General features: G+C 48.2%; 1 protein-coding gene across 1 annotated transcript; it reads left to right on the top strand.

Moving 5' to 3' along the window:
* Nucleotides 1-44: 44 nt before the first annotated feature.
* NATD1 (N-acetyltransferase domain containing 1) lies at nt 45-26,579 on the top strand. Its single transcript, XM_083413854.1, has 3 exons — nt 45-635; nt 14,235-14,353; nt 23,248-26,579. Exons 1-3 carry the CDS (start codon nt 539-541, stop codon nt 23,362-23,364), a joined length of 333 nt encoding a protein of 110 aa, XP_083269980.1. The 5' UTR covers nt 45-538; the 3' UTR covers nt 23,365-26,579.
* Nucleotides 26,580-27,145: the final 566 nt, after the last annotated feature.

The raw sequence follows: 27,145 nt of genomic DNA, 5'->3' as shown, positions 1-27,145 counted from the left end.
ACGGCCAGCTGGCACGTGAGTCCACAGCTGATTTCCTGGCTTTTTTTGTGTGGTTTTTATTTTTTTTGTTGCTGCTGCTGCTGCTGCTGCTGTGTGTCAGTTTCAGCAGGAGATTATGATGTCTCTCCCTGGTCACTGCCCTGCACTCTTTCTCCGCTGAAGTTGGCTTGTGGGGGGGGGGGTAGGCGGTGAAGGGGGAGGAAGACGCAGAACAAGAGGTGGAGGGGGCGGCAGCAGCAGCAGCAGCAGATCCTGCCTAACTATTAATTGCTCCCCGCCGAACATTTCCCCTTTTCCTTTCTTTCTTTCTTTCTTTTGGACACATCTGGCTGGTTTGGCAGGAGCGCGCGGGGAGGGAGGGGGGCAGAGAAGGCAAGGGAGCAGCAGGGGCGGCCCTTTCGCAAGGCGCCCCCCCGCGCGCTCACAAAAGAACCGAGCCCACGAAGAGCACGCCGAAGCGGGGCGCCGGAGGGAGGAGGCAGCCAGCCAGCCAAGCAGCCAGCCCGCGCCCGGGTCGGCCTGCTGTGCCCGCGCCACCATGGCCCAGGCAGGGCAGCTCAACATCCTGGAGCCCGGCTGCCCGATCCAGGTGGAGCACGACCGCAAGAGGAGACAGTTCACCGTCAGGCTGAACGGTAAAGGCGAGACCAGGTGGAGGTGGCGGAAGAAGAAGGGGCAGACAAGGGGAGCTTGCGGGGTGGGGGGTTGGAGGTTGGCTCGTGCATGGCTCCCCTCCCTCCTTTTATTTGGCCCTATCGGGTTTGCTGTGTGTGTCCCCCACCCAAAAAAAATACCCCCCCCACCCCCGAGCAATCTTTTGTTTGGAATGTAGGGAGGCGATGGATGCGCTTGCAAAAAAAACCTAAAAAGCCTTCCCCGCAACGCTGGTGTTGTTCCCTTGGAGAATTCAAAGCAAATCTTTGTGGTTTTTGTTCTTGCGAGGCTTAGTTTTTATATATTAGTTTCTCTCTCTTTCCTTTACCCCCTTTATCTTTTTATTTAAAAAAAAAAAACTTGCTGCAGTGTGAGGCTGGTTATGCAACAGATTAGTTATGGTGTCAACCTCTTAGCAACTGGATACAGGGAGATTGTGGGAAGGAGGAGGAGGTGGGGGAGAAGGGGCGACCCAGAAATTTTATTCCTGCTTTCTCTTCTCTTTCTCTCCCCCCCCCCCCCCGCGCCTGCCTTCTTCCCCTGTGTGAGCTGCGCTCTTTTGCTCCCCGTAAGCTCCTGCTACTGCTGTCTTGGTTACTCTCTGGTTGGTAGGGGAACACCTGTCCTCGCAGGATCTATTTTTAAATAAGCTGTGGAGGTTGATACCAGAAGCCCCCACGCCCTCCCCCTTCCGCCCCGGCTCGGTGGTACAAACTTGCTTAATAGTTTAGTTTGATTGCTGCCGCCTTCTCCCCCCTCCCTTTTCTCTCAATCTGCTAATTTTGAGTAAATCATGTGGTGGGCAAGATTACTTTTATAAATCCGGTTCCCTACTTATTTTTGCTGCAGGGAACAGTACTTAGATTTTAAGCTGCATCTTACCAGCATGTGGGGCCTGGTCCTATGCGTAACTTATACTGTGCAGACTTTCCAAAGGGAGTTGCTTTCGAATAATTTGCTGTGGTTGCCAGAGATTGGCTACCGCTGCAGTCCTGTTTTCGGTGGTGTGGCTTGAGAGTCCTAAAACACATGTAGTAAAAAAAGCACCACCCATGACCTTGTTTCCTAGCATCACGGCTGAGGCCCAGGGCTAGTTCAAGGCATGTTGCCGCCTGAAGCAAAGCGGCAAATGGTAACACTAACACTAACCCTTCCCGAGTCTGGGGCTGCTCACAAACCATTCATGTACAGCACATGAGTCCTGGAAGACTATAGTTTGTTAGTGGCGCCCACCTGAGAGGTGCTGGAACTGTGCTCCAGCTGAAAAAAAGCACTGCCCTGGTCCATGACTGCAATATTACTAAGGGCAAGCCATGTGAAAAGAATGAAGCTTGTGTGTTTGTGTGTGTGTGTGTGTGTGTGTGTGAGAGAGAGAGAGAGAGAGAGAGAGAGAAACCCTTTTAACATTATTTTTTGCAAGGTCCATGCTGGAATTCTCAAATGGCTTAAGCATGCTTTGTAGCTTTCCTGCTTGACCACTGAAGGGATAGATTACGCAGGGTTCCCTAAATTTAGGTCCCCAGCTGTTTTTGGACTACAATTCCCATCATCCCTAGCTAGCAGGACCTGCAGTGAGGGATGATGGGAATTGTAGTCCAAAAGCATCTGGAGACCCTGGATTAAGGGGTAGGCAATGAGAAAGGCAAGGGTACCAGACTTGGGCTGGGAGACCCCCCTGCCATAAACCTTGGAAAGAAGCTTCCAGTCAGAACAAAAAACACCGAGCTTAAATGAGCCAATTTCTGCAGAAAGCAGTTTCCCTTGTTTTCATGAGAATTGCTGTTGCATTCAGGCTTGTTATGAGTCTCTGTACGAACAGGACACCAGATTAGAAATGCCTTTGGCCTGATCCTCCTGGGCTGTTATGGAGGCTCCTGTCTACCCATTTAACGGATCAACAATGTAAAGGAATGCATATTTGCTCCCAAAGCCAGCCGCACTGACCTGCATCTTCAGCAATATGCTGGTGTTAGATATTATCAATGCTATTTTGAAAAGTTGCGTGGAAAGGTACAACACCATTGCCCATTCAGCAGACGGGTTGTGTGAGCAATGCAAAAAAATAAGTTCATTAAATATTAAGGGTTGGGGAGTCGAAAATGATGAAGTAACTCCTCAGAGTGCCATTTGGTTTCAAGATGGTTCTGTGTCAGATTATAAGAGTGGATAAAAGTGCCTTGCTGATGAATACATAAAACTTAACACCTTGCCCAGTCAGAGATGTGCCTCTGTTAGTCGTTTATGACCCACAAATGACCTGAAAGGAACACGGAAAATCTCTTCTCCTGTTTGTATAGGAGAATCTCCTGCAACAGATTCTTGCTCGCTGCAAGCGACCAGGCAGGTGGCTATTTCTGTTAACCTCAGCTGGGATATATACTGCATTGCATGGATAACTTTCTCTCAATGAAAATGCTTGTCTTTTCTAAATATACCAAGATATGTTCCATTTTTCCTCTTCTGCTTTTATTTTTAAGCTAAGACCCACCATTTTCGGGTTAAGGAAAAAAGAATCTAAGCGCTTGCTCCTAGTCAAATTGCAGGTTATAATAAAACGGGTAAACAATTTCAAAAATGATATACCCAATAGGAGACATTGTTCATAAGCTACTAAAAATAGTAACACAGAGATTTTGTTTTTTGCTAAGTACCACACCGCATGCTGTTTTTTCAGGCCTAACAATGGGTGAAAGTAAACCATCAAATGAATATTGCTGGGACAACTGAAGGGCTGCAAAGAAAACAGTGAAGCCAAACAGTCTCTTTAAATAGCACATGGTTAAAATAGTTTCATACTGATGGATTCCCGTAGGAAATCTGCCGAGCCGTAAATCAGTTCAGTTGCTCTTGTTGTTTTTAAAAAAGTTGTGTGAGTGAAAAGGTATTGTTGCAGTAGGCTTTAATTTTCTTTAGCTCCGAAAAGAGATCTCGTAAGGGTGTGCGGAACATGATAGGGAAATATTTATACAAGGGTGGAGAGTTTGGGGGGGAAATGAGCAAGGAACAGATGTTAGTGTTCACTCTTTACAATGAAGGCAGGGTGTATAGGGAACACTGCTGAATAAGCTTGCAGCTGGTTTCAATAACATTTTCCACCAAGCACCTGAATGAAATGTGGAACTCTCTGCCACATGATGGCCAAAGGAACAGCTGCATCCCCAGAAGGGCTATACAGGAGATCATTTTAAATATTCAGGGTTTCATTGAACAAGTGGTTCCTTTTAGGGAATGGTATGTTCTATTGTTGGACTCTTGTCGCCTTTTAAAAGAATTATATTTCCTTTCCTCCCAAGAGCTCAAAGTAGTGGTACAGCCCTGTGAAGTAGGCTAGTCTGGAAAAGTAACTGGAACAGGGTACAAAGGGTGCTACCTAGCTATAAAATCAGTTTACTGGCCTTGCAGTGAGGGCAGACATCTGAACCCTAAGGTAAAGGGACCCCTGACCATTAGGTCCAGTCGTGACCGACTCTGGGGTTGCGGCGCTCATCTCGCTTTATTGGCCGAGGGAGCCGGTGTACAGCTTCCGGGTCATGTGGACAGCATGACTAAGCCGCTTCTGGCAAACCAGAGCAGCACACGGAAACACCGTTTACCTTCCCGCCAGAGCGGTACCAATTTATCTACTTGCACTTTGATGTGCTTTCGAACTGCTAGGTGGGCAGGAGCAGGGACCGAGCAATGGGAGCTCACCCCGTCGTAGGGATTCAAACCGCCGACCTTCTGATAGGCAAGTCCTAGGCTCTGTGGTTTAACCCACAGCGCCACCCGTGTCCCATCTGCACCCTAGACTTGCTCTAATGATCAGATGTAACGCTAAACCTTGGCTTGCCTACTGGCACAGCTACAAGGAAATGATCAGAAACTTTTCATTTCCACTTTAGATTTACTGCAGTTTAGTATGCCATTGATCCCTAAACTTGATTGATATTGACTGTAGTTAGTTGAAACAAGCCACTTTCACAAACTATGGCTTAAAACGCCTTCTTTCAACAATATACCCTTCAGGGTTTGTACGACACACTAAACTGCACTTAATCTGAAATGGAAGTGGAAGCTTAAGGTCGGCTCCTTGCAGTTACATCAGAAGAGGAGAGGGAGGAAAGACAAACAAACCCAGAGCTCACTGCAGATCGTCCACGGTTTAGCACTGCATCCAAACAAAGCCACTATTTATCCCCATTGTAACCTGGGAACTGTAGGGATCAGCACGACTGCAATAACACATGCATAAGAGTAAAGTCCACTGAAGTCAGTGGCGACTGCAGAGCTTCAGCTTGATGTTGTTTTTTTAAATATTTTTTATTAAGTTTAGCATAAGAAAAAAATTAGAAACAACTTACAATAAACAACAAACAAAACAGAAAATGTACACAATCATCACACAAAAAACAAAGATAAAAACAACAAGAATAAAAACAGATTTATCTTCATAGTGTTCCTTGCATTAACTTGTTTCTCCGACTTCCCCAAGCCTCCCTTCCCTGTATATTCCAAATCATACCACCAGACAGCAAATCCCTTCCCTCTTTCTTAATTCAATTTTTATCTTAGTTTAAATATCCTAATATAGATTGTTCAATTCTTATGTCTTAAAATGTTGGATCTTTTACTTTTTGAAATTTTTAACTAATAACCTTTTGCATTCAGTCTGATGTCCTTCTAACATTCATTAATCTTATGATATTTCTGTAGGTAATCTTTGAACTTCTTCCAATCTTCTTTCACCGTCTCTTCTCCCTGGTCTCTGATTCTGCCAGTCATTTCAGCCAGTTCCATATAGTCGATTACTTTCATCTGCCATTCTTCCAGAGTGGGTAGTTCTTGTGTCTTCCAGTGCTGTGCGATGAGTATTCTTGCTGCTGCTGTAGCATCCATAAAAAAAGTCCTATCTTTCTTTTGCACCTGTTGGCCGACCATGCCCAGAAGAAAGGCCTCTGGTTTCTTCAAAGGTTCAGCTTGTAAGCACGCTAAGCTTTACCAAATGATCGTCACCAGCCAAAATGCAACCTTTAGTCTTTACTTGGAAATGCAAATGATCATGGAAAGAAGTTCTAGGCTTTAAACAACTGGTATGAAGTGGGACTTTCATGCTCTGACTTTCTCCATTGCCAGCCTTCCCCAGCTTGGTGCCCCCAGCCAACAATAGTTGGGAGGGCTGCTCTGTGCTAACCCATCACAAACTTGAAAGCCTCATTATCTCCGCCTTCCCTTGCCACAGCTCTACAAGTGGTCATAAGTGCTCCTGCCCTGGAAAAAAAAAAAGTATTGGAGCTGCACTCCCAGTCCACAACACAGCTGAACAGTAGTTTGCGGGGAGAAGGTAGGAATCTCTCTAAAGTAAAGGTAAAGGGACCCCTGACCATTAGGTCCAGTTGTGCCCGACTCTGGGGTTGCGGCGCTCATCTCGCTTTATTGGCTGAGGGAGCCGGTGTACAGCTTCCGGGTCATGTAGCCAGCACGACTAAGCCACTTCTGGCGAACCAGAGCAGTGCACGGAAACGCCGTTTACCTTCCCGCCAGAGCGGTACCTATTTATCTACTTGCACTTTGACGTGCTTTTGAACTGCTAGGTGGGCAGGAGCAGGGACCGAGCAACGGACGCTCACCCCGTCGTGGGGAATCTCTCTAGTTTAGCCTTTTTCCTGATACGCAAGCTTTGTAGTTTTAGGAAACATTTTTCTGGGGATATATGCCATTGTGAGAGTTTCCTCCTTCCATCCAGATTCAGATCTACCGCCTTATCTATGTGAGACTTTGCCTGCACCAGCAGCAGAATCAGTTGGTGGGAGTTCTGAGAAGATAGAATGGGCTGGACTGTGTCAAGTGAGCTTGTGTGTGTGTGTGTGTGTGTGTGTGTGTGTGTGAATTACACTTTTGATGCTCACCTACATTTTAAAAAAAAGCCACCTCTACCTGCAACTGGGTAACAAACAAAACAAAACCTTTCCCCGTGATGAGCCTTTTCTTTTTTACTACCAGAGCTTCTGCTTCTTTTTATTTACAAGGCGGGGGGCGAGAGTGTTCACATCACCCCAACCTGCAGTCGGTCCACTCCACTATTTGATCATCTGAGGACCTTTTTTGTGGGCCTCCTCTATGAGAGGCCCGGGAGCCAACAACACCAGAACAGGCCTTTTCTGTGGTGGCACCCTGTTTGTGGAACGCTCTCCTCAGGGAGGCTTGCCCCGTGCCTTCATTACATATTTTCAGCCACAAGGCGAAAACATTTATATATAACCAGGCCTTTCGTTGATTAACATTCTATGGCCTTTTAAAGGTGTTTGTTTTTATTTATGTTTTTTTTGTATTTTTATGTTGTGAACCGCCCTGTGTTCTTCAGATGGAAGTCATACCTTGAGTTGAAGTAGCTCTAGGTTGAGCATTTTCGGGTTCGCTCCGCGCCGACCCAGAAGTAACGGAGTGCGTTACTTCTGGGTTTCGCCGCTCGCGCATTCGCAGACGCTCAAAATGACATCGCGCGCATGCGCGGAAGCGGCAAATTGCGACTGGTACGTGCGCAGATGCAGGTTGCGTTCGCTTCAGGATGTGAACGGGGCTCTGGAACGGATCCTGTTCACATCCAGAGGTACCACTGTACGTTAGAAGCTTCCCAGAGTGGCTGGGGCAACCCAGTCACATGGGTGCAGGGTATAAATAAATTATTATTATTATTATTATTATTGAATAGGATGTCCCTATTTTCATCAGAAATGGGTATGAATAACATGCTGCTTGTATTTCAGAGGGGTTGTAGAGGACGTGCTCCATTTACCGTATTTTTCACCCTATAGGACGCACCGGCCCATAGGACGCACCTAGTTTTTTGGGGGGGAAATCAAGGAAAAAAATTTTATTTCCCCCCCAGGTTTGCGCAGCCATACCCAAGCTAGAAGAGGGAGACAGAGCGCTCCGTCTCCCTCTTCTGCCTTCAGGGACAGCCTCTCTAGCCTCCGTGGGGCAGCGGCTTGCCCCGCTGTCCCCCGAGGTTGTGGGGCTGGCGGGGGGGAAAAGCAAGCTTGCTTCTCTCCCTCCGCCAGCCTCCAGATCAGGTCGGGGAATAGCGGGGTGGCGGTGCTTCGCCTCCCCGCTATCCCCCGAGGTTGTGGGGCTGGCAGGGGGGAAAAGCAAGCCTGCTTCTCCCCCCCCCCCCCGCCAGCCTCCAGATCAGGTCGGGGAATAGCGGGGTGGCGGTGCTCCGCCTCCCCGCTATCCCCCGATCTTGTGGGGCTGGCGGGGGGGAGAAGCAGGCTTGCCTCCAGATCAGGTCGGGGAATAGCGGGGTGGCGGTGCTCCGCCTCCCCGCTATCCCCCGATCTTGTGGGGCTGGCGGGGGGGAGAAGCAGGCTTGCCTCCAGATCAGGTCGGGGAATAGCGGGGTGGCGGTGCTCCGCCTCCCCGCTATCCCCCGATCTTGTGGGGCTGGCGGGGGGGAGAAGCAGGCTTGCCTCCAGATCAGGTCGGGGAATAGCGGGGTGGCGGTGCTCCGCCTCCCCGCTATCCCCCGATCTTGTGGGGCTGGCAGGGGGGAGAAGCAAGGTTGCTTCTCCGCCCCCACCCCCCGCCAGCCTCCAGACCAGGTCGAGAAATAGCGGGGTGGCGGCGCTGCGCCTCCCCGCTGTCCCCCGAGCTTTTGAGCTGCAGGCTGCTGCCCGCAAGCCTTGGTAGCCCGCGGGACTTCCCGCCGGGTTTGCAAGACTTGCGGATAGCTTCCTGTAGCCTGGAGAGCGAGAGGGGTTGGTGCGCACTGACCCCTCTCGCTCTCCAGGCTTCAGCGAAAGCCTGCATTCGCCCCATAGGACGCACACACATTTCCCCTTCATTTTTGGAGGGGAAAAAGTGCGTCCTATAGGGCGAAAAATACGGTACCTTTTTTGCTGGTCTCCTTCGTGAGTGTGTTTTAGAAGGCTATTGCGTGTGTGTGAAATAATATGTCTAAAATTAAGGAAAGTGATAGATAGAGCTTGCAGATTTTAATAGGAATCCTGCAACGTTCCCCCCCCCCCCCAATGATTCTTTGTGTTTGCTTTGTCATTGTGGCCTCTTCCAAACTTCCCTAGAGGATCTGAACGCATTTAATTCTTGGCACCGAAAACAAAAGCCTTCCCAGTAACTTTTCTCACTTACGTGCAATAATTGTTGCTGCTGTTTTAAATTGCCCTGCCCAGTTTGCCTTCTCTGATTTGAATTGAAGGTGAATCCCAAAGAGGAAGAAGCTTTGCATTGTCAAACATGAGCTGGCCTGTTTGCCAAGCGAGTTCTCTGGCACTCCTGTGGCTTAAGCCCTCTCTCTGTGGTCTGCTTGACTGTCTCTCTCTCTCTCTCTCTCTCTCTCTCTCTCTCTCTCTCTCTCTCTCTCTAGTAACATGCCAGTTGCTCGAGTTTGAGGGAAAACAACCCCCTTCTAAACAAGAGTTTTGTCCTGAATCACAAGAAAGCAGCGGCGCTCTCGGAACAAACTGTTCCTTTTAATTCTGCAACCTGCCTGGCCTCTCTGTCTCTCTCTCTTTTCTTTCTCTTTCTCTTTCTGTGGGCGCTTGTTCAAACAGCATTCATAGCCGTTTCCTGTTGCCTAGTCCGAAGGCCAAGAAGGAGTCTCCTTATCAGCATTACCTCGTTTGCCTGTTTAGAAAGTGTGAGAGACAGGAAGGGGTGGTATGAACACACCAGAGTGTTAGTGCGCGGGTGGGTTGCATAGATCCAGCTTTCCCCATGTGCATTTAATTTTTGCGTGTTCCTTTGCGCACAATCACATGCAATTGAACTCTTACCTCCATGTTTCCCGTCCACACTAGTTATTTCGGACCCTGACTAGGGGGTGAGGGGACTGGCTGGGCCAGGCCAGCGGAGAGGCTCCTACATTTTGCTTATCCTATGCAGTCATTTGCACAAGGGCCCTTCCAAGCTGCCCTAGCCATCTGCCTGATTCTAAGAAAGAAGGAGGTGGGGGGGGGCATTTATTTGCCCTGCACCAGAACTAGGGGCTACCCTCTCCCCCAGCCAGCTTGCTGTAGTTTTTAGCACCCCCACAGGCAGCAAATTCTGCTGTTGCCAAACCAGCATCTGTTCAGGCCTGCCCCGAGTCACCCGGCGACTTTCTGTAACAACTTCATGGTGAGTTCTCTGAAACTTACAGTGGTACCTCTGGATGCGAATGGGATCCGTTCCGGAGCCCCGTCCGCAGCCAGAGTAGAACGCAACCTGTGACTGCGTGGGTCGCGATTCGCTGCTTCCGCGCATGCACATGACATCATTTTGAGCATCTGTGCATGCGTGAGCGGCGAAACCCAGAAGTCATAGAATCATAGAATCGAGACCCCAAGGGCCATCGAGTCCAACCCCCTGCCAAGCAGGAAACACCATCAGAGCACTCCTGACATATGGTTGTCAAGCCTCTGCTTAAAGACCTCCAAAGAAGGAGACTCCACCACCCTCCTTGGCAGCAAATTCCACTGTCAAACAGCTCTTACTGTCAGGAAGTAACGCACTCCACGGAGCGTAATTTGAAAACGCTCAACCTGAAGCACATTTAACCCGAGGTATAACTGTATTTTTCTTTGGGAAAGCACTGGTCAGACCATTGGTCTGCACTGCCTGGCAGTGGCTCTGCGGGATTTCAGACAGGGAGACTTCCCTAGCCCTACCGAGAAGCGCTGGGGATTGAACCTGCGACCTTGTGCGTGCAAGACAGACGCTCTGGCCCTGAGCTCCATCTCTTGCCTCTTTCATATTGATTCGCTGTGAGCGCAGATTCCCAAAGCACAGCAGAGCTTACCTAACCCACGGAAGCGATATTTGGAAATGCCATGTCCCCAAAGAAACTTCCTTGTGTGGCAGCTCCTTCGCCATTGCAGTGGTTTCAGCCTGGCGACACTGAGCTGAATTGTGTGTCTGACACACTTGGCCTGTTGAGGCTGGAAAAGGCCTAGCTGACTTCCGTCATCCCTTGTTTGGGGTTGTACCAGCCTCTCCACCTCCCAAGGAGCCCCGTCCTGCCCAGCATCTTCCCAAGACTCAAAGCTGTGCCTGGGTGCTATTCAGCGCATGTATGAATTGGGGGCTTTTTATTCTGCCTGGGATGATTGACAGCTCTATGCGGGAGCGCATGCAGTCTGCGCACAGAGCCCTGCAACCCCCCCCCCCTGGCCTGACATGCTCCCATGCCTACAAGATTATGAGTCAATGCAAACCTTTCTTTCCTTTTTAATTGGAGTTTAGTCAGTCTTTACCCTGCCTCATGCGTCCTGTGCGTGAAATTTAAACCACACAATCTCTGCGGTCTTTTGCACCAGCTGAAAGAAGACTCGGCCCCATCCTCGCTATAAATCTGAAACTGTGTCCTACCACTTTGAACAGTCATAGCTTCCCCACCAAAGCATCCTGGGAGCTGTGGCTTGCAAGGGGTGCTGGGAGTTGAAAGGAAACTCCTATTCCTCTCACAGAGCTACGGTTCCCAGAGGGGGTTGCAATCAATTCCACCACTGTGGTGTAGTGGTTGAGAGCAGTGGACTCGTAACCTGGTGAACTGGGTTCGCTTCCCTGGTCCTCCACATGCAGCTGCTGGGTGACCTTGGGCCAGTCACACTTCTTTGAAGTCTCTCAGCCCCACTCACCTCACAGAGTGTTTGTTGTGGGGGAGGAAGGGAAAAGGAGATTGTTAGCCACTTTGAGACTCCTCTGGGTAGTGATAAAGCAAGATATCAAATCCAAACTCCTCCTCCTCCTCTTCTTCTTCTTCTGCTCAGTTTAGACCAGGTGAGTGGAACCTTTTGGCCCTCCAGATGTTGCCTCGCCGAGCATGGCCAGAGATGATGGGACTTGTAGTTTAGCAATACCCAGAGGGCCGGATGTTCCCTGCACCTGGTCTGGACATGACTGAGCTGGATAAGTGAATGGCCTGACTCAGTGGCTTCCTACCTGCAGATAGTAGGCTTAGGATGTAGAATCATAGTAGAGTTGGAAGGGTCATATAGCCCAACTCCTTGCAATGCAGGAATCTCAGAAACCTGTTGTCTTTTTCTGCAGTAGTGTTAGAAGAGCACTCCGTTTTCGCAGTGGCCAACCAGTTGCCTATGTGAAGTGTGCGGTAAGACCCGAGTGCGAAAGCACCCTCTCCACTTGAGACAGCAGACCTACTTGTGGGAGCCTGCCCCAGTTAAGACAGAAAGCAGCTTTGTTCAAACATGCTTATAAGTTGCCTTGATGTTGGCCTTCTTATTTTTTCAAAATATTTTTTTAAAAGGAATTTTACCTTGCCTTTGCGGCTCAAGAGCTTAAGCTACACATGGTGGCTAATGCAGGAAGTGAAAAATGCCTTCGTAACACGTGTACTTAACAACTAAGCAGGTGGATTGCGGAGAAAGTTTTTAGCAGAAGAAGAGAGACAGCAAAATAAATCCAACGAGGCTGGGGGGGGGGGTCTCCTTGTCTGGGCAGCCCAGGACTTTACCATGTACACTGCCCAGTCTTGCGCCCCAGAGAAGTGCTGCTAACCTCAGTGGTGTAGCGGCATTTGCTGGCGCCCGGGGTGTGCGCAGCTCTGGAGGGTGAATGGATCCCGTTGCGCTGGCCCAACCCTTGTCCCCAGAGCCAAGCAGGCCTGTGCTATGCCGCCTGTCCATCCACATAGGGGGGAGCCTGGCTGGCCAACATGGCCCTTGGTGGGTGAATCTTCCCATGGAGAGGAATGCCAGACCGGGCTATGCTGGGGTCACCCCTTGCCTGCCTCCGTCTGTGCCCATTCACTGTCTGAGTCAGGAGTGAGTGAGCGCTAGCTGGGCAGCCATTTAGCGAGGGGGCCAGGGATGCTGCAAATGGGGCCAGGCCGGGCTCCGGGCCCAGAGACCCCTGGCAGCAGGCAGGGCAAGACAGGGATTCCTGTGTGGGGAAGCCTGGTTTGCGCCCCTCCAAATTATGTGCCTGGGGTCCTGGCCCTGCACTCCATTGTCCCTCAAAACAGAGGCTAACAACAACAGCCCAACACTAGGACCAGAACCTCACTCCTCCTCCCTCTCGCCAGATGTTCAGCATCAACCCTCATCCCCCCTTGCCAGCTTGGCCAATAGTTAGTGCTGATGGGAGTTGTAGTTGAACAACGACTGGAGAGGTATGGATTCCCTATCCTTGTTTTCTATAAATACTAATCAGCACCCCCCCCCCGGGACTGTTAAAATACGCAAGCTCCCCCCACCTGCAGCCTATCCTCTGTCCATTATGAAGACTGATTCTTTGCTAATGGGTAATACAATTCTGCTCCCTTAGAGAATTATTGAGAAAATATACTGGTAGTAATGTAATATGAATGTATTGAAGTGCTGTATAAATAGTGTTTAGTACTCTATAAAGTTGACCCTAAGATAATGGAAGAAGAAAGATGCGATCATAGAATTGTGGAGTTGGGTCATCTTAGTCCAGAGCTTTCCCAACTTTTCACGTTGGTGACACACTTTTTAGACATGCATCATTTCACGACACAGTAATTAAATTTCACTAGCAGGAGGCTAAACGGACCCCTTTCCAGCCCCGGGAGGAGCACAAGGAGTGTTTGTGTGACACCAGCACCAAACACACTAACGTGTCGCGACACACAGTTTGGAAAGCTCTGACCTCGTCCAACCCCCTGCAAGGCAGGAATACACGGCTGTTCCATACGGGGATCGAACCTGCAACCTTGGCATTATCAGCACCACGCTCTAACCAACTGAGCTATATAGGCATCCTGTGGAGGTCCATCCCATACAATGTAGGAATAGAGCCTTTAGTGATTAGTTGAGAGTGTATTAATTTATGGTCTCTGTGTGTGGTTTGGGAACTGCACAGTCGGGGGGAAAACAATGTTGTCCGGGGTTGTAAAGACTGCGGAGAGAATAATTGGATGCACTCTCCCTACCTTGGATCAAATCTATGCTTCCAGGTGTCATAATAAAGCTGCAGAGATAGCACAGGATAGTGCGCACCCCGGAAATGATCTCTTTCAGCTTCTGCCTTCTGGAAGATGGTACAGGGTTATAAAGACTAGGACTAGCCACCTGAGAAACAGTTTCTACCCAAATGCGATTTTGGTTTTAAACGCAGTGTAAGGTAGTCTCTATGTGAGTATACTGTATTTAATTATAGGGTATCAAGAGTTTTTAGGGGGCTAACCAGGCTGGGATAGCTGGAATAGCAGACTTGTTGGTTTCTGAATGTCTGATGTAGATTTTCAATTTTGTTCTTCTGTATGGGACAATGACAATAAAGATTATTGTATCGTATTGTAGCGTGGTGGCACTTGCCCTTTTGGAATATTAGACAGGCACTACCTCTGTTGTCCTTTTGGGGCCTACCAAAGACCTTCCTCTTGCAACAAGGCGTTGAAGTTGAGCTCTTTCCCAGCCTCCACCTGTGTTGAAATTGTTGTAAAGTTCTTTAAAATCTATTTCTACTGTTGTTTTATCCATTGTTCTTTACCACCCTGGGCTCCTTTGGGAGGAAGGGTGGGCTATAAATTTAAAATAACAACAACAACAAGTCCAGGAGATTTTGGTTCTTGGTTTTGTTCCATATTTGTTGTAAGTGTGTGGATGCCATCTTTTCTCCCGCAGGTTGTCATGACAAAGCAGTCCTGTTGTACGAGTACGTGGGGAAAAGGATAGTGGACCTGCAACACACGGAAGTACCAGATGCCTACAGAGGAAGAGGAATAGCCAAACATCTGGCAAAGGTACGGGTTGCAAATGGTGCTTCTACTTGTAGCTCCTCCCCAAAAGAGTACACATATTTGCATAAAACTTGCATCCCACACTAAGTTATACTTGGAAAAGACCGATAGAAACAAGTGAACCTGTTAATAATAATAATAATAGTAATTATTATTACTCCCAACAGAATATTAAAAAACACAATAAAACATCACACATCAAAAAATTCCCTAAACAGGGCTGCCTTCAGATGTCTTCTAAAAGTCAGATAGTTGTTTATTTCCTTGACATCTGATGGGAGGGCATTCCACAGGGCAGGCGCCACCACCGAGAAGGCCCTCTGCCTGGTTCCCTGTAACCTCACTTCTTGAAGTGAGGGAACCACCAGAAGGCCCTCGGAGCTGGACCTCAGCGTCCAGGCTGAACGATGCGGGTGGAGATGTTCCTTCAGGTATACTGGGCTTGCCGATTAATTTTGATAGGTCAAACTCCGAGTAGGACTAGCATTGGGTACAATCCAGAGTTTGTGGCGAGGAACCTCCAGATATTGATAGACTCCAACCCCCATCAGCCTCAGCTAGCATAGCCAGTGGTCAGGGATGGTGGAAACTGTAGTTCTACAGCATCTGGAGGGCTACAGGCTTGCCATCCCTGTAAGAGATGCAAGTCTGGAAATAAATTGTCATAATTTAGGGGAAGCTTTAGGGGAAGACTGTGCTATCAGGTGAGGATGCAGGTGTGGGTGGGCCAGCCTTTTGGGGGGTTCTTTAGTTTGTACTTGGACTAAACTACCACTGATGTTAAAGATACCGTTGTATTGCAGGATACACAGGGATTTGGTTCCAAGGGTGGTGTGCACACGCGAAAATCGCGCATAGCCAAAATTACTTTTCCCATGGCTGGCTGGCAAGGGGAGGAAGCCTTGTGAGGAGGCCTCCCCAATGTCTCTGCTGCCTCCCCTACTGGCAGAGAGCAGGAAGAGGGATGTAAGCAGAGACAGATGAAGGTAGAAGGGAGGAGCAGAGATGCAGGCAAAAGAAAAAGGCTGGAATGAAGCTGCAGCCGAGCATGTGTAGTTGAAATTCTGCATGTGAAATGCATGTCGGCTGTGGCTCAAACAGAGGATCATCCTCTGTAAAACAGGACTTGCGGCCACCCTGAGTACCTTTGTGTGTGTCAGTGGCTTTTCCTCCTGGCAAACTTAATTCTGGGTTTGAAATTATTCAGAAAAGCACTAGAGCAGGCGTCCTCAACCTTGGCCCCCCAGATATTTTGAGACTACAGTTCCCATCATCCCAGACCACTGGTCCTGCTAGCTAAGGATCATGGGAGTTGTAGACCAAAAACATCTGGAGGGCTGAGGTTGAGGAAGCCTGGAGGTTTCCTCAGCCAGATCTGGAGATCTGGCATGGTGACAGGGTAGGTGGGGAGACACCGTAATTCGGGGGTCGGACGCATGCTTTGACTTGGAAAACTGGTGGTGGGAAAAGGCACAGAAGGGTCAACGTTTTAGGTAGAGAGCTCAGACCCACATCTTAATATTCATGAATGACGAAAATATATGGGGTCTGGGTGGCAGGGGGCGAGCTACTTGTTGAGGTGTGGCTCCCCCTGCCCTTGCAACTCTGGTATGATTTGTGCTCACAGAAGATCCCAGGATCAACCCCTGTGGTGGTATTTCCAGGTAGGCTTCCTTTCTCAGACCCTGGAGAATTGTTATCTGTCTGTATAGGCGATAGTTAGCTAGACCCAATAATCTGGTTCTCTATACAGTGGTACTTTGGGTTACAGACGCTTCAGGTTACAGACTCCGCTAACCCAAAAATACAGTCATACCTCAGGTTAAAGTAGCTTCAAGTTAAGTATTTTTGGGTTGCGCTCCACGGCAACCTGGAAGTAATGAAGCATGTTATTTCTGGGTTTCGCCGCTCGCGCATGTGCAGACGCTCAAAATTACGTCACTCGCGTGCGAGGAAGTGGCGAGACGCGACCCGCAGTCGCGTGTTACGTTTACTTCAGGATGCGAATGGGGCTCTGGAACGGATCCCATTCGTATCCAGAGGTACCACTGTAGTACCTCGGGTTAAGAACTTTGCTTCAGGATGAGAACAGAAATCGCGCAGCGGCGGCAGTGGGAGGCCCCATTAGCTAAAGTGGTACGTCAGGTTAAGAACAGTTTCATGTTAAGAACGGACCTCCAGAACGAATTAAGTTCTTAACCTGAAGTACCACTGTAATGGGCTGGGGAAGGCTGCATTAGGTGGATGTGATTTGGGGAAAATGCGCTTACAGGCCAAATTGGGATCTAGGCCAGGTCAAATTTAGCTCACAGGTCAAAGGTTCTCTGCCCCTATAACCAGGGTGGGGAACTGTTTTTCAGCTTGAGCACCACATTCTCTTCTGCAGAACCTTTGTGGGGGAGGGGGACACATGCCAGGGGTGGGCGGGGCCAGAGGCAAAAGTAGGTGGAGCAATTTATACAAATTTATTCTGTACAGTAGTCTTGGTTCTTCACATACTTTCTCTCACAAGAGACATTATCAGCAGTGGCGTAGCATGGGGGTGCAGGGGGGGCCGGCCGCACCGGGCGCAACATCTAGGGGTTAGGGTTAGGGGGTGCAAATCCACGGGTTAGGGGGCGCAAATCCACGGGTTAGGGGGCGCAAATTACTTGCCTTGCCCCGGGTGCTGACAACCCACGCTACGCCACTGATTATCAGAGTTGAAGGACACATTTCAGCTAGGTAGAAATGCTCAAGGAGGGTGTGGAGTGTGGTTGTGTGAAGGGGTGTGGCTTGAGGAGAGTCCTGAGGGCCTGGCAGAGAGGCTTAGAGGGGCCATATTTGCCCCTCCCCTGGGGCCTGGGGTTTCCCCTCGCTCCTGCTCAACAAGGCAACTTTGTGTGCTCAAGCCAGGTGGAAAATGGGCTTCGTTGTTACCTGGGGAGCTGGTTGGAGTGGAACCGAAATACGGCAAGGGAAGGCTCAATTGAATGCCGAGCTTGGAGGGTTGGGGGTGGGGGGGACAGGAGAAAGCCATATGCCCAATTACAGCCTGCTCTAATAAACCCTGACGAATGTCCGCGTTCTCCTTCTGCACTGCTGCCTCCTCCTCTGTCCCCTCTTTAAGCCTTCTTCTCTCGACGCTTGCCTGCTATTTTTAGCCCTCCTGTTTTCCAGAAGCGGAACCTGGTCTCTTTGGGAGTAGTAGCACCAGGGTGGGCAAGGCGTGGAGATGGAGAAGCCTCGTTTTTGCATATTTGATTGCCTGTGATTTGCCTCATTTCCATAACGAGGGTTGGCAGGCAGCAGATGTGACGTGCTCTCTCTTCCTGATGTCCTCTCTTGATCTTCAGCGTGAGAACAAGAGATGCTCTCCCCAGGGATGGAAGGAAAAGAGGCTGCCCACGTCTGTTGACTGGCTCCACTCTGTTCAGTGGTAGCCTGATGTTGACAAATGTGAGGAGGTGAAAAAGCTGGTCGGAGAAGCTTTATCTGCCACATTTCTGCCTGTCAGATTGCTGTTTAAATGGTTTGGTGGTTTGTTTGTTTTGTTGCTTGCTCTGCTTGTCTGCAGCGCACTGGTAGGGAATTGCATTTGCATGAATGCACCGTGCTGGCAGTGCATAGTCTACCACCTTTCTAGGGATAGGGGCGAAATTTTATTTAGCTTGCATTTAAAGGCGAACCTACCTAATTCACACTTTGCAAAACAATACAGGCACAAAACCCCAACCCTCAAAATCTCTGCTTCTTCCAATTTTGCAGTGTAATATTCCAGTCAATAAATATGAACAATTTTTTCATTTCGTTTTATTTATGGTTTTGGATATTATAACTTAAACTTTCTCTACCACACACACACACACACACAGGTAAAATGTCCATGAAAATGCCTATATCGATGAAACTTAACATCCAGAAATGCATTATATTGGGAAACTTTCTTTTTGCAAAAATGTGTATATCTGGCAAAATTGCATACCAAACTTTGTACGTAAGAAAAAATTCTTACCAAAAGGTTGGTGAATTTTCATAAGGATCTTTTGTTAGAAAGAGGGGAGGGGAATTGCAAAGTGATACAGAAATACAGTTGTACCTTCGTTTTTGAACAGCTTAGTTCCTGAATGTTTTGACTCCCGAATGTCGCAAACCTGGAAGTGACTGTTCAGTTTGCAAACTATTTTTGGAAGCTGAACATCTGATAGGGCTTAGCCATGATTTGGTTTTTCAACGTTTTGGAAGTAGAATGGACTTCCGGAATGGATTCTGTTCAACTCTCAAGGTATGACTGTATTGAGAGAAATTTGTTTCAATTCATATTTTAAAGGTGAATCTAACTAATTCACCCTTTGGAATTCTGAATTTTGTAGTGCGGTTCTCCAGCCCAAGTAATGTGTACAAAAATATACATGGTAGAGTAGAACATGCACATATTGCTGAAAATAACATACAAAAATGCATTATGTAAGGAAATGTGTTTTGCAAAAGAAAAATGTCTGCATTTGGTTACATTAGAACTAAAAGGCTGATGAATTTTTGTGAGGCTTATTCTTTTTTAAAAATAATCACAAATTGGTATGGAAATGAATTTAGGATTGGAAAAATGAAAAATGGAGTGAAACTAAAACTGACAAATTTCCCTGCTGGGTTCCCTTTCTACGTAGAACTTGGTTGAAAGCAACCTAACTTTAAAATGGGTCTGGAAACAAATCAGAAGAGAGTGAAAGCTAGAGGGGGCCAGCATAATATGTTGGTAATGCCCAGTTCTGATTCATACAGAATGCCTGCTAGATTCTGTAGAAGAGGACATTTCTAGACTATTTTCAAAGGTAGCTCCTTGTACAACAGTCATACCTCAGGTTAAATGTGCTTCAGGTTGAGCGTTTTCAGGTTACGCTCTGCGGCAACCCGGAAGTAACGGAGTGCGTTACTTCTGGGTTTCGCCACTTGCGCATGCGCAGACGCTCAAAATGACATCATGCACATGCACGGAAGCGGCGAATCACGACCTGTGCAGACATGGGTTGTGTTCGCTTCAGGATGCGAACGGGGCTCCGGAACGGATCCCGTTCGCATCCATAGGTACCACTGTAATGCAGACAGAATACTTAGCAGAGCATAAACTGCTGACCTTCAAGTAATCTGTACCCCAAGAGGTTGGTATCTCAGGTGACCCTAAGTTTGTAAAAGGCTCTGACTGCCACTGAAGCCACTTGTGTCTCTTGTTACCCTGATGGATCCAAATGCGTCATCCTTCTCACAGTTCCCTCACTGCGAGAAGTGAGGTTACAGGGAACCAGGCAGAGGGCCTTCTCAGTAGCGGCGCCTGCCCTGTGTAACGCCCTCCCATCAGATGTCAAGGAGATAAACAACTGTTTGACTTTTAGAAGACATCTAAAGGCAGCCCTACAGGGATGCGGGTGGCGCTGTGGGTTAAACCACAGAGCCTAGGACTTGCCGATCAGAAGGTTGGTGGTTTGAATCCCCGCAACGGGGTGAGCGCCCGTTGCTTGGTCCCTGCTCCTGCCAACCTAGCAGTTCAAAAGCACGTCAAAGTGCAAGTAGATAAATAGGTACCGCTCCGGCGGGAAAGTAAATGGCATTTCCATGTGCTGCTCTGGTTTGCCAGAAGCGGCTTAGCCATGCTGGCCACATGACCCGGAAGCTGTATGCCGGCTCCCTCGGCCAATAAAGCCAGATGAGCGCCGCAACCCCAGAGTCGGCCACGACTGGACCTAATGGTCAGGGTTCCCTTTACCTAAAGGCAGCCCTGTTTAGGGAAGTTTTTAATGTTTGATGTTTTATCGTGCTTTTAATATTTTACTGGGAGCCTACAGGGTTTCTGGGGGAATCCAGTCAGATTGGCGGCATATAAATAATAAAAAATATTATTATTATTAATCATTATTATTAGCCACCTCCTAATGGTGCCCCAGGGACGCGGGTGGCGCTGTGGGTAAAAGCCTCAGCACCTAGGGCTTGCCGATCGAAAGGTCGGCGGTTCGAATCCCCGCGGCGGGGTGCGCTCCCGTCGCTCAGTCCCAGCGCCTGCCAACCTAGCAGTTCGAAAGCACTCCCGGGTGCAAGTAGATAAATAGGGACCGCTTACTAGCGGGAAGGTAAACGGCGTTTCCGTGTGCGGCTCTGGCTCGCCAGAGCAGCGTTGTCACGCTGGCCACGTGACCCAGAAGTGTCTTCGGACAGCGCTGGCCCCCGGCCTCTTAAGTGGGATGGGCGCACAACCCTAGAGTCTGTCAAGACTGGCCCGTACGGGCAGGGGTACCTTTACCTTTAATGGTGCCCCTGTCTTGTCTGGATCAAGCTTAATCCAGGCCAGACTACTGCAGCCAGGCATGGAGATCTATTCAGGAACCAGTTGTTTCTCTGTGATCTGAAGCAGATATATATGCAGCGGATCCCAGAGCTCTTGATTCTGTCTTAGCTGCTCATTCCTGATGCCAGAGCTCTCCATTCTCTTGGATCCTCTGCATTTGAGCCTCCTTCATTTCTGCCTCCCCTCTCCCCCTGCTAAAGCATCCGTTCGCTAAATTAGCTAATGATCCAGGGGAACTGTGCAGCGCTTATTACATCTGAGCATTGGAAAAAAGAGGGAAAGGAAAGCTGCAATTTCTGGCAGAAGTGGCATTGGTTTGCAATTTTGATCCATGAAGCTCCCAGTAGGGATTTTCTTATTTCTGCCCACCCCTGACCGATTTGTGGGGGGGGGGGGGTTGGGGAGGGGAGTCCTGCTATTCCTGCATGTGCCGCTTTTCTTCCTCTCCAGTGGTAATCCTGCTCCCTCCCTCCCCTTTGCAACAGACATAGGGGAGATGAGGACAATTTACAGCTTCCTTTGTCTGCGTGAGGCCGTCATAAAGGGGGCCCAGTCTGTGCCAGGAGGAATTCCTGCCACATCTTAAAGAGATAGCTATTTCACGAACATCAGATCAGAGGTGGCACTCAGAGGCTTCCTTAAGCATCCAGACAATGGCTTTGTGTATCCCTGAGCAACTTTCTTAGCCAAGCTGCTTTTGTCTTTTTTTGTTTGTTTTTAAATTCCCATACACAAGCTTGATAATATCCTCCCAGCATTTATCATTGTTATTACAGTGGTACCTCGGGTTAAGTACTTAATTCGTTCATGAGGTCCGTACCTAACCTGAAACTGTTCTTAACCTGAAGCACCACTTTAGCTAATGGGGCCTCGCGCTGCCGGAGCATGATTTCTGTTCTCATCCTGAAGGAAAGTTCTTAACCTGAAGCACTATTTCTGGCTTAGTGGAGTGTGTAACCTGAAGCGTATGTAACCTGAAGCGTATGTAACCCGAGGTACCACTGTACACAAATTCAGTAAATCATAATCACAATCTGCTTTGCATGCAGAAGGTCCCAGGTTCAGGCCCCGGCATCTCCAGGACTGAGGGGCAACCCTGCCAGAAATCTTGGAGACCCTCTGCCAGTCAGTGAAGACAATAATGAGCTAGATCAAGGGTAGGCAAACGAAGGCCCCTGGGGGCCTGATCACGCCCAATCACCTTCTAAATACGGCCTGTGAACGGTCCAGGAATCAACGTGTTTTTACATGAGTAGAATGCATGCTTTTATTTAAAATGCACCTCTGGGCTATTTGTGGGGCATAGGAATTCGTTCATTTCCTCCCAAAAATATAGTCCAGCCTCCCACAAGGTCTGAGGGACAGTGGACCCCTGCTGAAAAAGTTTGCTGACCCCTGAGCTAGATGGACTAATGGTCTGACTCAGTATAAAGCATTTTCCTAGGTTCCTGACATTAACATGTTAAAATCTGCTGTCTGAATGAATCAACTAAAAATGTGCTCCTGATTAACATTTTTTATAATAATAATAATAATAATAATAATAATAATAATAATAATACAGTGGTACCTCGGGTTAAGTACTTAATTCGTTCTGGAGGTCCGTTCTTAACCTGAAACTGTTCTTAACCTGAGGTACCACTTTAGCTAATGGGGCTTCCTGCTGCTGCTGTGGCACTGCTGCATGATTTCTGTTCTTATCCTGAAGCAAAGTTCTTAACCCAAGGTAATATTTCTGGGTTAGTGGAGTCTGTGACCTGAAGCATATGTAACCTGAAGCGTCTGTAACCCGAGGTACCACTGTAATAATAATAATAATAATAATAATAATAATAATAATAATAATTCCATTTAACATTGCAGCTCTGGTTGAGACAATCAAAGTCATGAACATCAACAAAAAAATAAAAATAAGGATGGGGCAAACCAGCTTGTAATTTATATTCCTGAAAATCAGTATGCACAGTAGGTCGGCACCTGTACGGACCAGATATTCAACATGCACCTGCAACCTCTATGTAGCTTACTTGTTGCACTTTTAAGGTCACATCCTTACCATACATTGAAAGCACAGGGCTTCTCCCAAAGAATCCTGGGAACTGTGGTTTAAGGGTGGTGGGAGCCGCTGCTCAGGGGGGTAAACTACAATACCCAGGATTCTTTGGGATGGGAGCCACGTGCTTTAAATGTGTAGGGCAGGCATGGGCAAACTCAGCCCTCCAGATGTTTTGGGACTACAACTCTCATCATCCCTAGCTAACAGGACCAGTGGTCAGGGATGATGGGAGTGGTAGTCCCAAAAACATCTGGAGGGCCGAGTTTGTCTATGCCTGGTGTAGGGTATGGATGTGACCTCACTCTTTCTCCAAAAAGATGCTTGCTTAGCATTTGCAATGTCACATCCGGACAGCCAAACCCTATTTAGCCAGAAATTAGTCAGAAATTTGGAACCTTACCCTGCAAACAGCCAGTGTCTTATTCAAAGCAGAAAACTCAGCTGCATTTGGGTCTTGACAGCGCTTACGAGAGCTTGACATTGCAGGATGTTGATGGTGGTTCTTTCGCTTTCCTGTGTTTTCAGGCAGCCTTGGATTTTGTGGTCGAAGAGGACTTGAAAGCCCACCTGACGTGTTGGTACATCCAGAAATACGTCAAGGAGAACCCACTGCCTCAATATCTGGAACGTTTACAGTCTTAACGCAGGAAGGCTGAAGAGCCTACACTACTTAGGACATGAGCGAGCCTGGCCTCTCTAGAAGGCCCAGTGCAGCTTTTGTTTGTGGGCTGACTTGGGACCCCTGAACTGCCCCCTGCACATGCTCAAGAGTTCTTATTTTTGTAAAGACAAACGTGCAGCTCTTCAACAATGCTTCCACCTGGCTCTTGCGATAGCTGGTCTCACCTGGATGTTTGTTGTTTACATCGGCCTCCTATCTTAAGGAAACCATCAGGTGTCAAACTAGGCCTTCGTTAGCGTTGTGGCAATAGAGGGGTGGGCAAGCGGGGGTCACCTCCTAATTTTGGTTCTTCCTCCCGAAATAATAAGCATCAAGCAGAATGATCTGAGATCAGGCACCGCTTTCCTTGCCAACACAGGGTTGGGAAAAGCTGGAAATCTACAACCCTGCAGAGGCGATGGTCTTTTTTAAACATCCACTTAGGCCCTTAAGCACATTTTGCTACGTCGGGATGCCAACTCACAATGCAAAATAAACCGTGGCTGTCGCAGGGGTTGGACTTGGAAAGAAAGCAGGTTTTCGGTGCTAACTGCAATAAACACAATGCTTTAGAGACGAGAAAACTGTGTCACCCCGATGTGCTTCTGCAGACGTGAGCAATATGGACCGAGTGAGACAGTTAGCAAGTGTACATGGTGAATTTCGTTCCCCACAACAAGGGAACGGCCTACCTGGGTGGCCACCCAGAGGCGAAAGGTGTAATTAAGCGATCCGGTTCGTTTGGGATGGAAGGCTGAAAAACTTGACTGCACATTGGAGAAGGAAAGGGCCTGTTGTTTTGTTTTCGTTTTGGGGTTTGGTGGGATTCTTCTTCTTCCTCGCCCCCTTCCAGAACTCTCCTCAAGTGGCGGGCGTTTCCTCTCACACAGGAGAAGCAATAACAAGACTGAGAGTTTAACGGGTAGCAGGAGGAAGGAAGGAAATGGCAGGGCAGAAGAAGCTGTGCGAGGCAAACGAATCCTGGGCATTTTAACAACAGGAAAGCCAGTCACGATCGGCAGCCACTTTTTAGGGTCCCAAATGGAGACGAGCCAAGGAAAAAGCTCAGCTGACTTACTGACAGAAACGGACAGTGCAAAAAAATAAAATACAACAGGATTTGCTTGGCTGCCTTGGACATAAGCATGTGAAAGCTGTTGGAAAGAAAAGAGGAGGACTTGGCTTGTTCTGTGGCTTGCTCTAAGCAGCGTTCGTGTGGATGGAGAAGTAATTAACACTTGAACCTCATATCCGCATGCCTGTGGGTTACATGATTGAAAATGGCAATACCATTTTTTTTCTCTAGTTTTTCAACACTTCATTTTGGCTTCCCCTTTCCATCATGTTGCCCAAACCCTGTCCCTCTGCTCCAAAGTCCTTGTGTGGAGACTTATACTCGACTTAAGAGCTATTGTAGCTTTCTCAGCAAGGCGGGCTAGGCCAGGCTGCCATGGCGACGGCAGGCCACAGGGGCTTCTCTGTTCCAGGCATTTATCGCTTTGAAATGTCCCCCTCTCTTGCCCGGCTTGGTTCTTCAACAATATAGCTGGTGGGTTTGGCTGAAATAAGACCATGGGTCCCCGTGGTAACATTACTCCTTTCAGCAGGAAGCTAGGTTGATTGGTGCTTATCTGTATTGTATTTAAAACAGCAGAGAACCAGTTGTGGCATTTGTGGAGGGAAATCTGATGTATTTCCACTCTCCTGACAACTCACTCTCTCCCCCGCTCTTTGACGCACACCCCTGCCGACCCCTGCTGACATTTTTGGGTTGGAAAATGGGTAGACCTCTGCCCATTTCAGAGCTGAAGACAGCTAAAGCAGATGGGCAGAGGAAGCCACCAGTTTCTTACCGTTCTGTAACTGCTGTTACGTCCGCACCATATTTTTAAAGCACTTTTGTACCGCTTTCACAGTCAGGTAGAATTCGGAAGATTCTCTAGGGGAAGCCGTGGCTGTTAAAAGCGGCATAAGAGTGCTTGAAATGTCTGGTGTGGATGTTGACCGTATCATGATTGCCAGTCCCCTTGTCTTGATAAGATCAACATTTCAATGCAGCACTCGTGCTAGGTATGCTGTCGGGTGTCATGTGGAAAGAACCAAGCAGTGAATGCAATCCTAGTCCCACTACTTTTTTTGTACACTGAGTGTGTGTGTGTGTGTGTGTGTGTGTGTGTGTGTAGGCAGTCATTTATGGCTGTCAGAAATTACGGACTGGCATCTCCTGCTCGTGTATACCACTGTTCAACGCAGGTAGAGTTTCTGCCTAGGATGACTGCAGTGGAGGGTCCTTCGTTTTGATTTCTTGAGAGAGCTTAGTGAGATCAAGGCCGGCCAACCCTGCCTTAAAAACAAGCTCAGTATTTTGATAGTGCTGCAGCTTCATCCTGAAGGTGCTACAACCATCATTTCAGTCTCTGATCCACCTGAGATGTGTTTTGATAGTATTTTATTACAACACCCAAGGGTTTACTGCTGGGTCCACCCCCTTCTCTGTGTTTTGATATTATGTTGAATAGCAGTGCTTGCCAGTTCCAAGCTGGAGTTTCCAGTTACTCATCCCTTGCCACCAAGAGATTTGCAGAAGCAACTGTGGTGGGGTGGAAACGACTTCTCTCCCTGTCTAGATCAGGGATTGAGAACGCATGACTCTCTGGATGTTGTTGGACTTCCCAACTGCCATCACCTCCAGCTGGCATGGCCAATGTTCAGGAGTGGTGGAAGTTAGAGCCCAGCCACACCTGGACAGCCACAAGTTCCCCAGTTTGACTCTAGCTTATTCCTGTGATGGGGCATCTCCCTTGCAGCTTGCTAAGACAATTGCTACGGCTTGCTGCTGGAGAACAGAACAGACGATGGAGACATCTCCCTTACTCATGTGTTGAAGGCACAAGCTATAAAGCTAATTGGGGAAACACAGACAATTGAATAACTCCCCAAACCACCAAATGGAATATCTATTTATGACTTGTCCTCCAGTGTTGTTTTCCACTTAGTGTGGATATATTTTCATTGCCCCCAACCCCTTACTATTCAATTAAAAGTGGTAAATAATGTGCCTTTCCTACTCAGGACCTCTTAAAATGATCTTTCTGTTGTTGTTTGTGTCTAACATTATCCTTCCCCCATTTGTCATATTATTAAGGAAACCCGACCCTATTGCATGGTATACAATAAAAATGTGTGGCTAAACCAATCGGCATTGACTTGTCTTGCTGGTATTTGATAGGGAAGGACATGTAACTTAAGAGGTAACTCGCATGGATTAAATTGTGGGCATTAAAAAATGTAAAGGCAGTGTCTCTAGGAATACATTTCAAAGCTCTAAAAGTAGAGAGAGCCACCATTATTCTCTCCTGGTGGTTTGACTCCAGCTCTCAGCCCCAGGCAGCATGGCCAATGTTCTTGGAGGCTTAGACATATTCATGGAAGATAAGGCTATGCACTATGTCCGGTATCAAAGGTGTATGTTTCTGAATATCAGTAGGGAGAGGACTGTTGTGGTCAGATCCTGCTGGTGGGCTTCCCATTGGCATCTGGTTTGCCACTGTTAGAACAAGATGCTGGACTCGATGTGCCTTGGGCATGATCCTGCAGGGCTTTAGTTATGGGCACTTCCAGATTGACTCATATTCCTGCCATAGAGCTGCAGTTCCTGGAGTGGCTTAACAGGGAATTCTGGGAATTGTAGTCCTGTGAGGGGAATAGGTCTCCTAACAACTCTCTGCACCCTTAACAAACTACAGTTCCCAGGATTCTTAC

This window comes from Podarcis tiliguerta (genome assembly GCF_965153285.1).
Source record: "Podarcis tiliguerta genome assembly, chromosome: 14".
Lineage (NCBI taxonomy): Eukaryota > Metazoa > Chordata > Lepidosauria > Squamata > Lacertidae > Podarcis > Podarcis tiliguerta.
The sequence above is the reverse complement of the archived record's forward strand: the minus strand, read 5'-3'. Positions and strand labels throughout refer to the sequence as shown.

Bases quoted from the DNA above. Each gene is read 5' to 3' on its own strand.
- NATD1 (XM_083413854.1), top strand. From the start codon at position 539: ATGGCCCAGGCAGGGCAGCTCAACATCCTGGAGCCCGGCTGCCCGATC. The intron at 636-14,234 runs GTAAAGGCGAGA...TTTCTCCCGCAG, and splicing joins GTTCACCGTCAGGCTGAACG to GTTGTCATGACAAAGCAGTC. The intron at 14,354-23,247 runs GTACGGGTTGCA...CTGTGTTTTCAG, and splicing joins TAGCCAAACATCTGGCAAAG to GCAGCCTTGGATTTTGTGGT.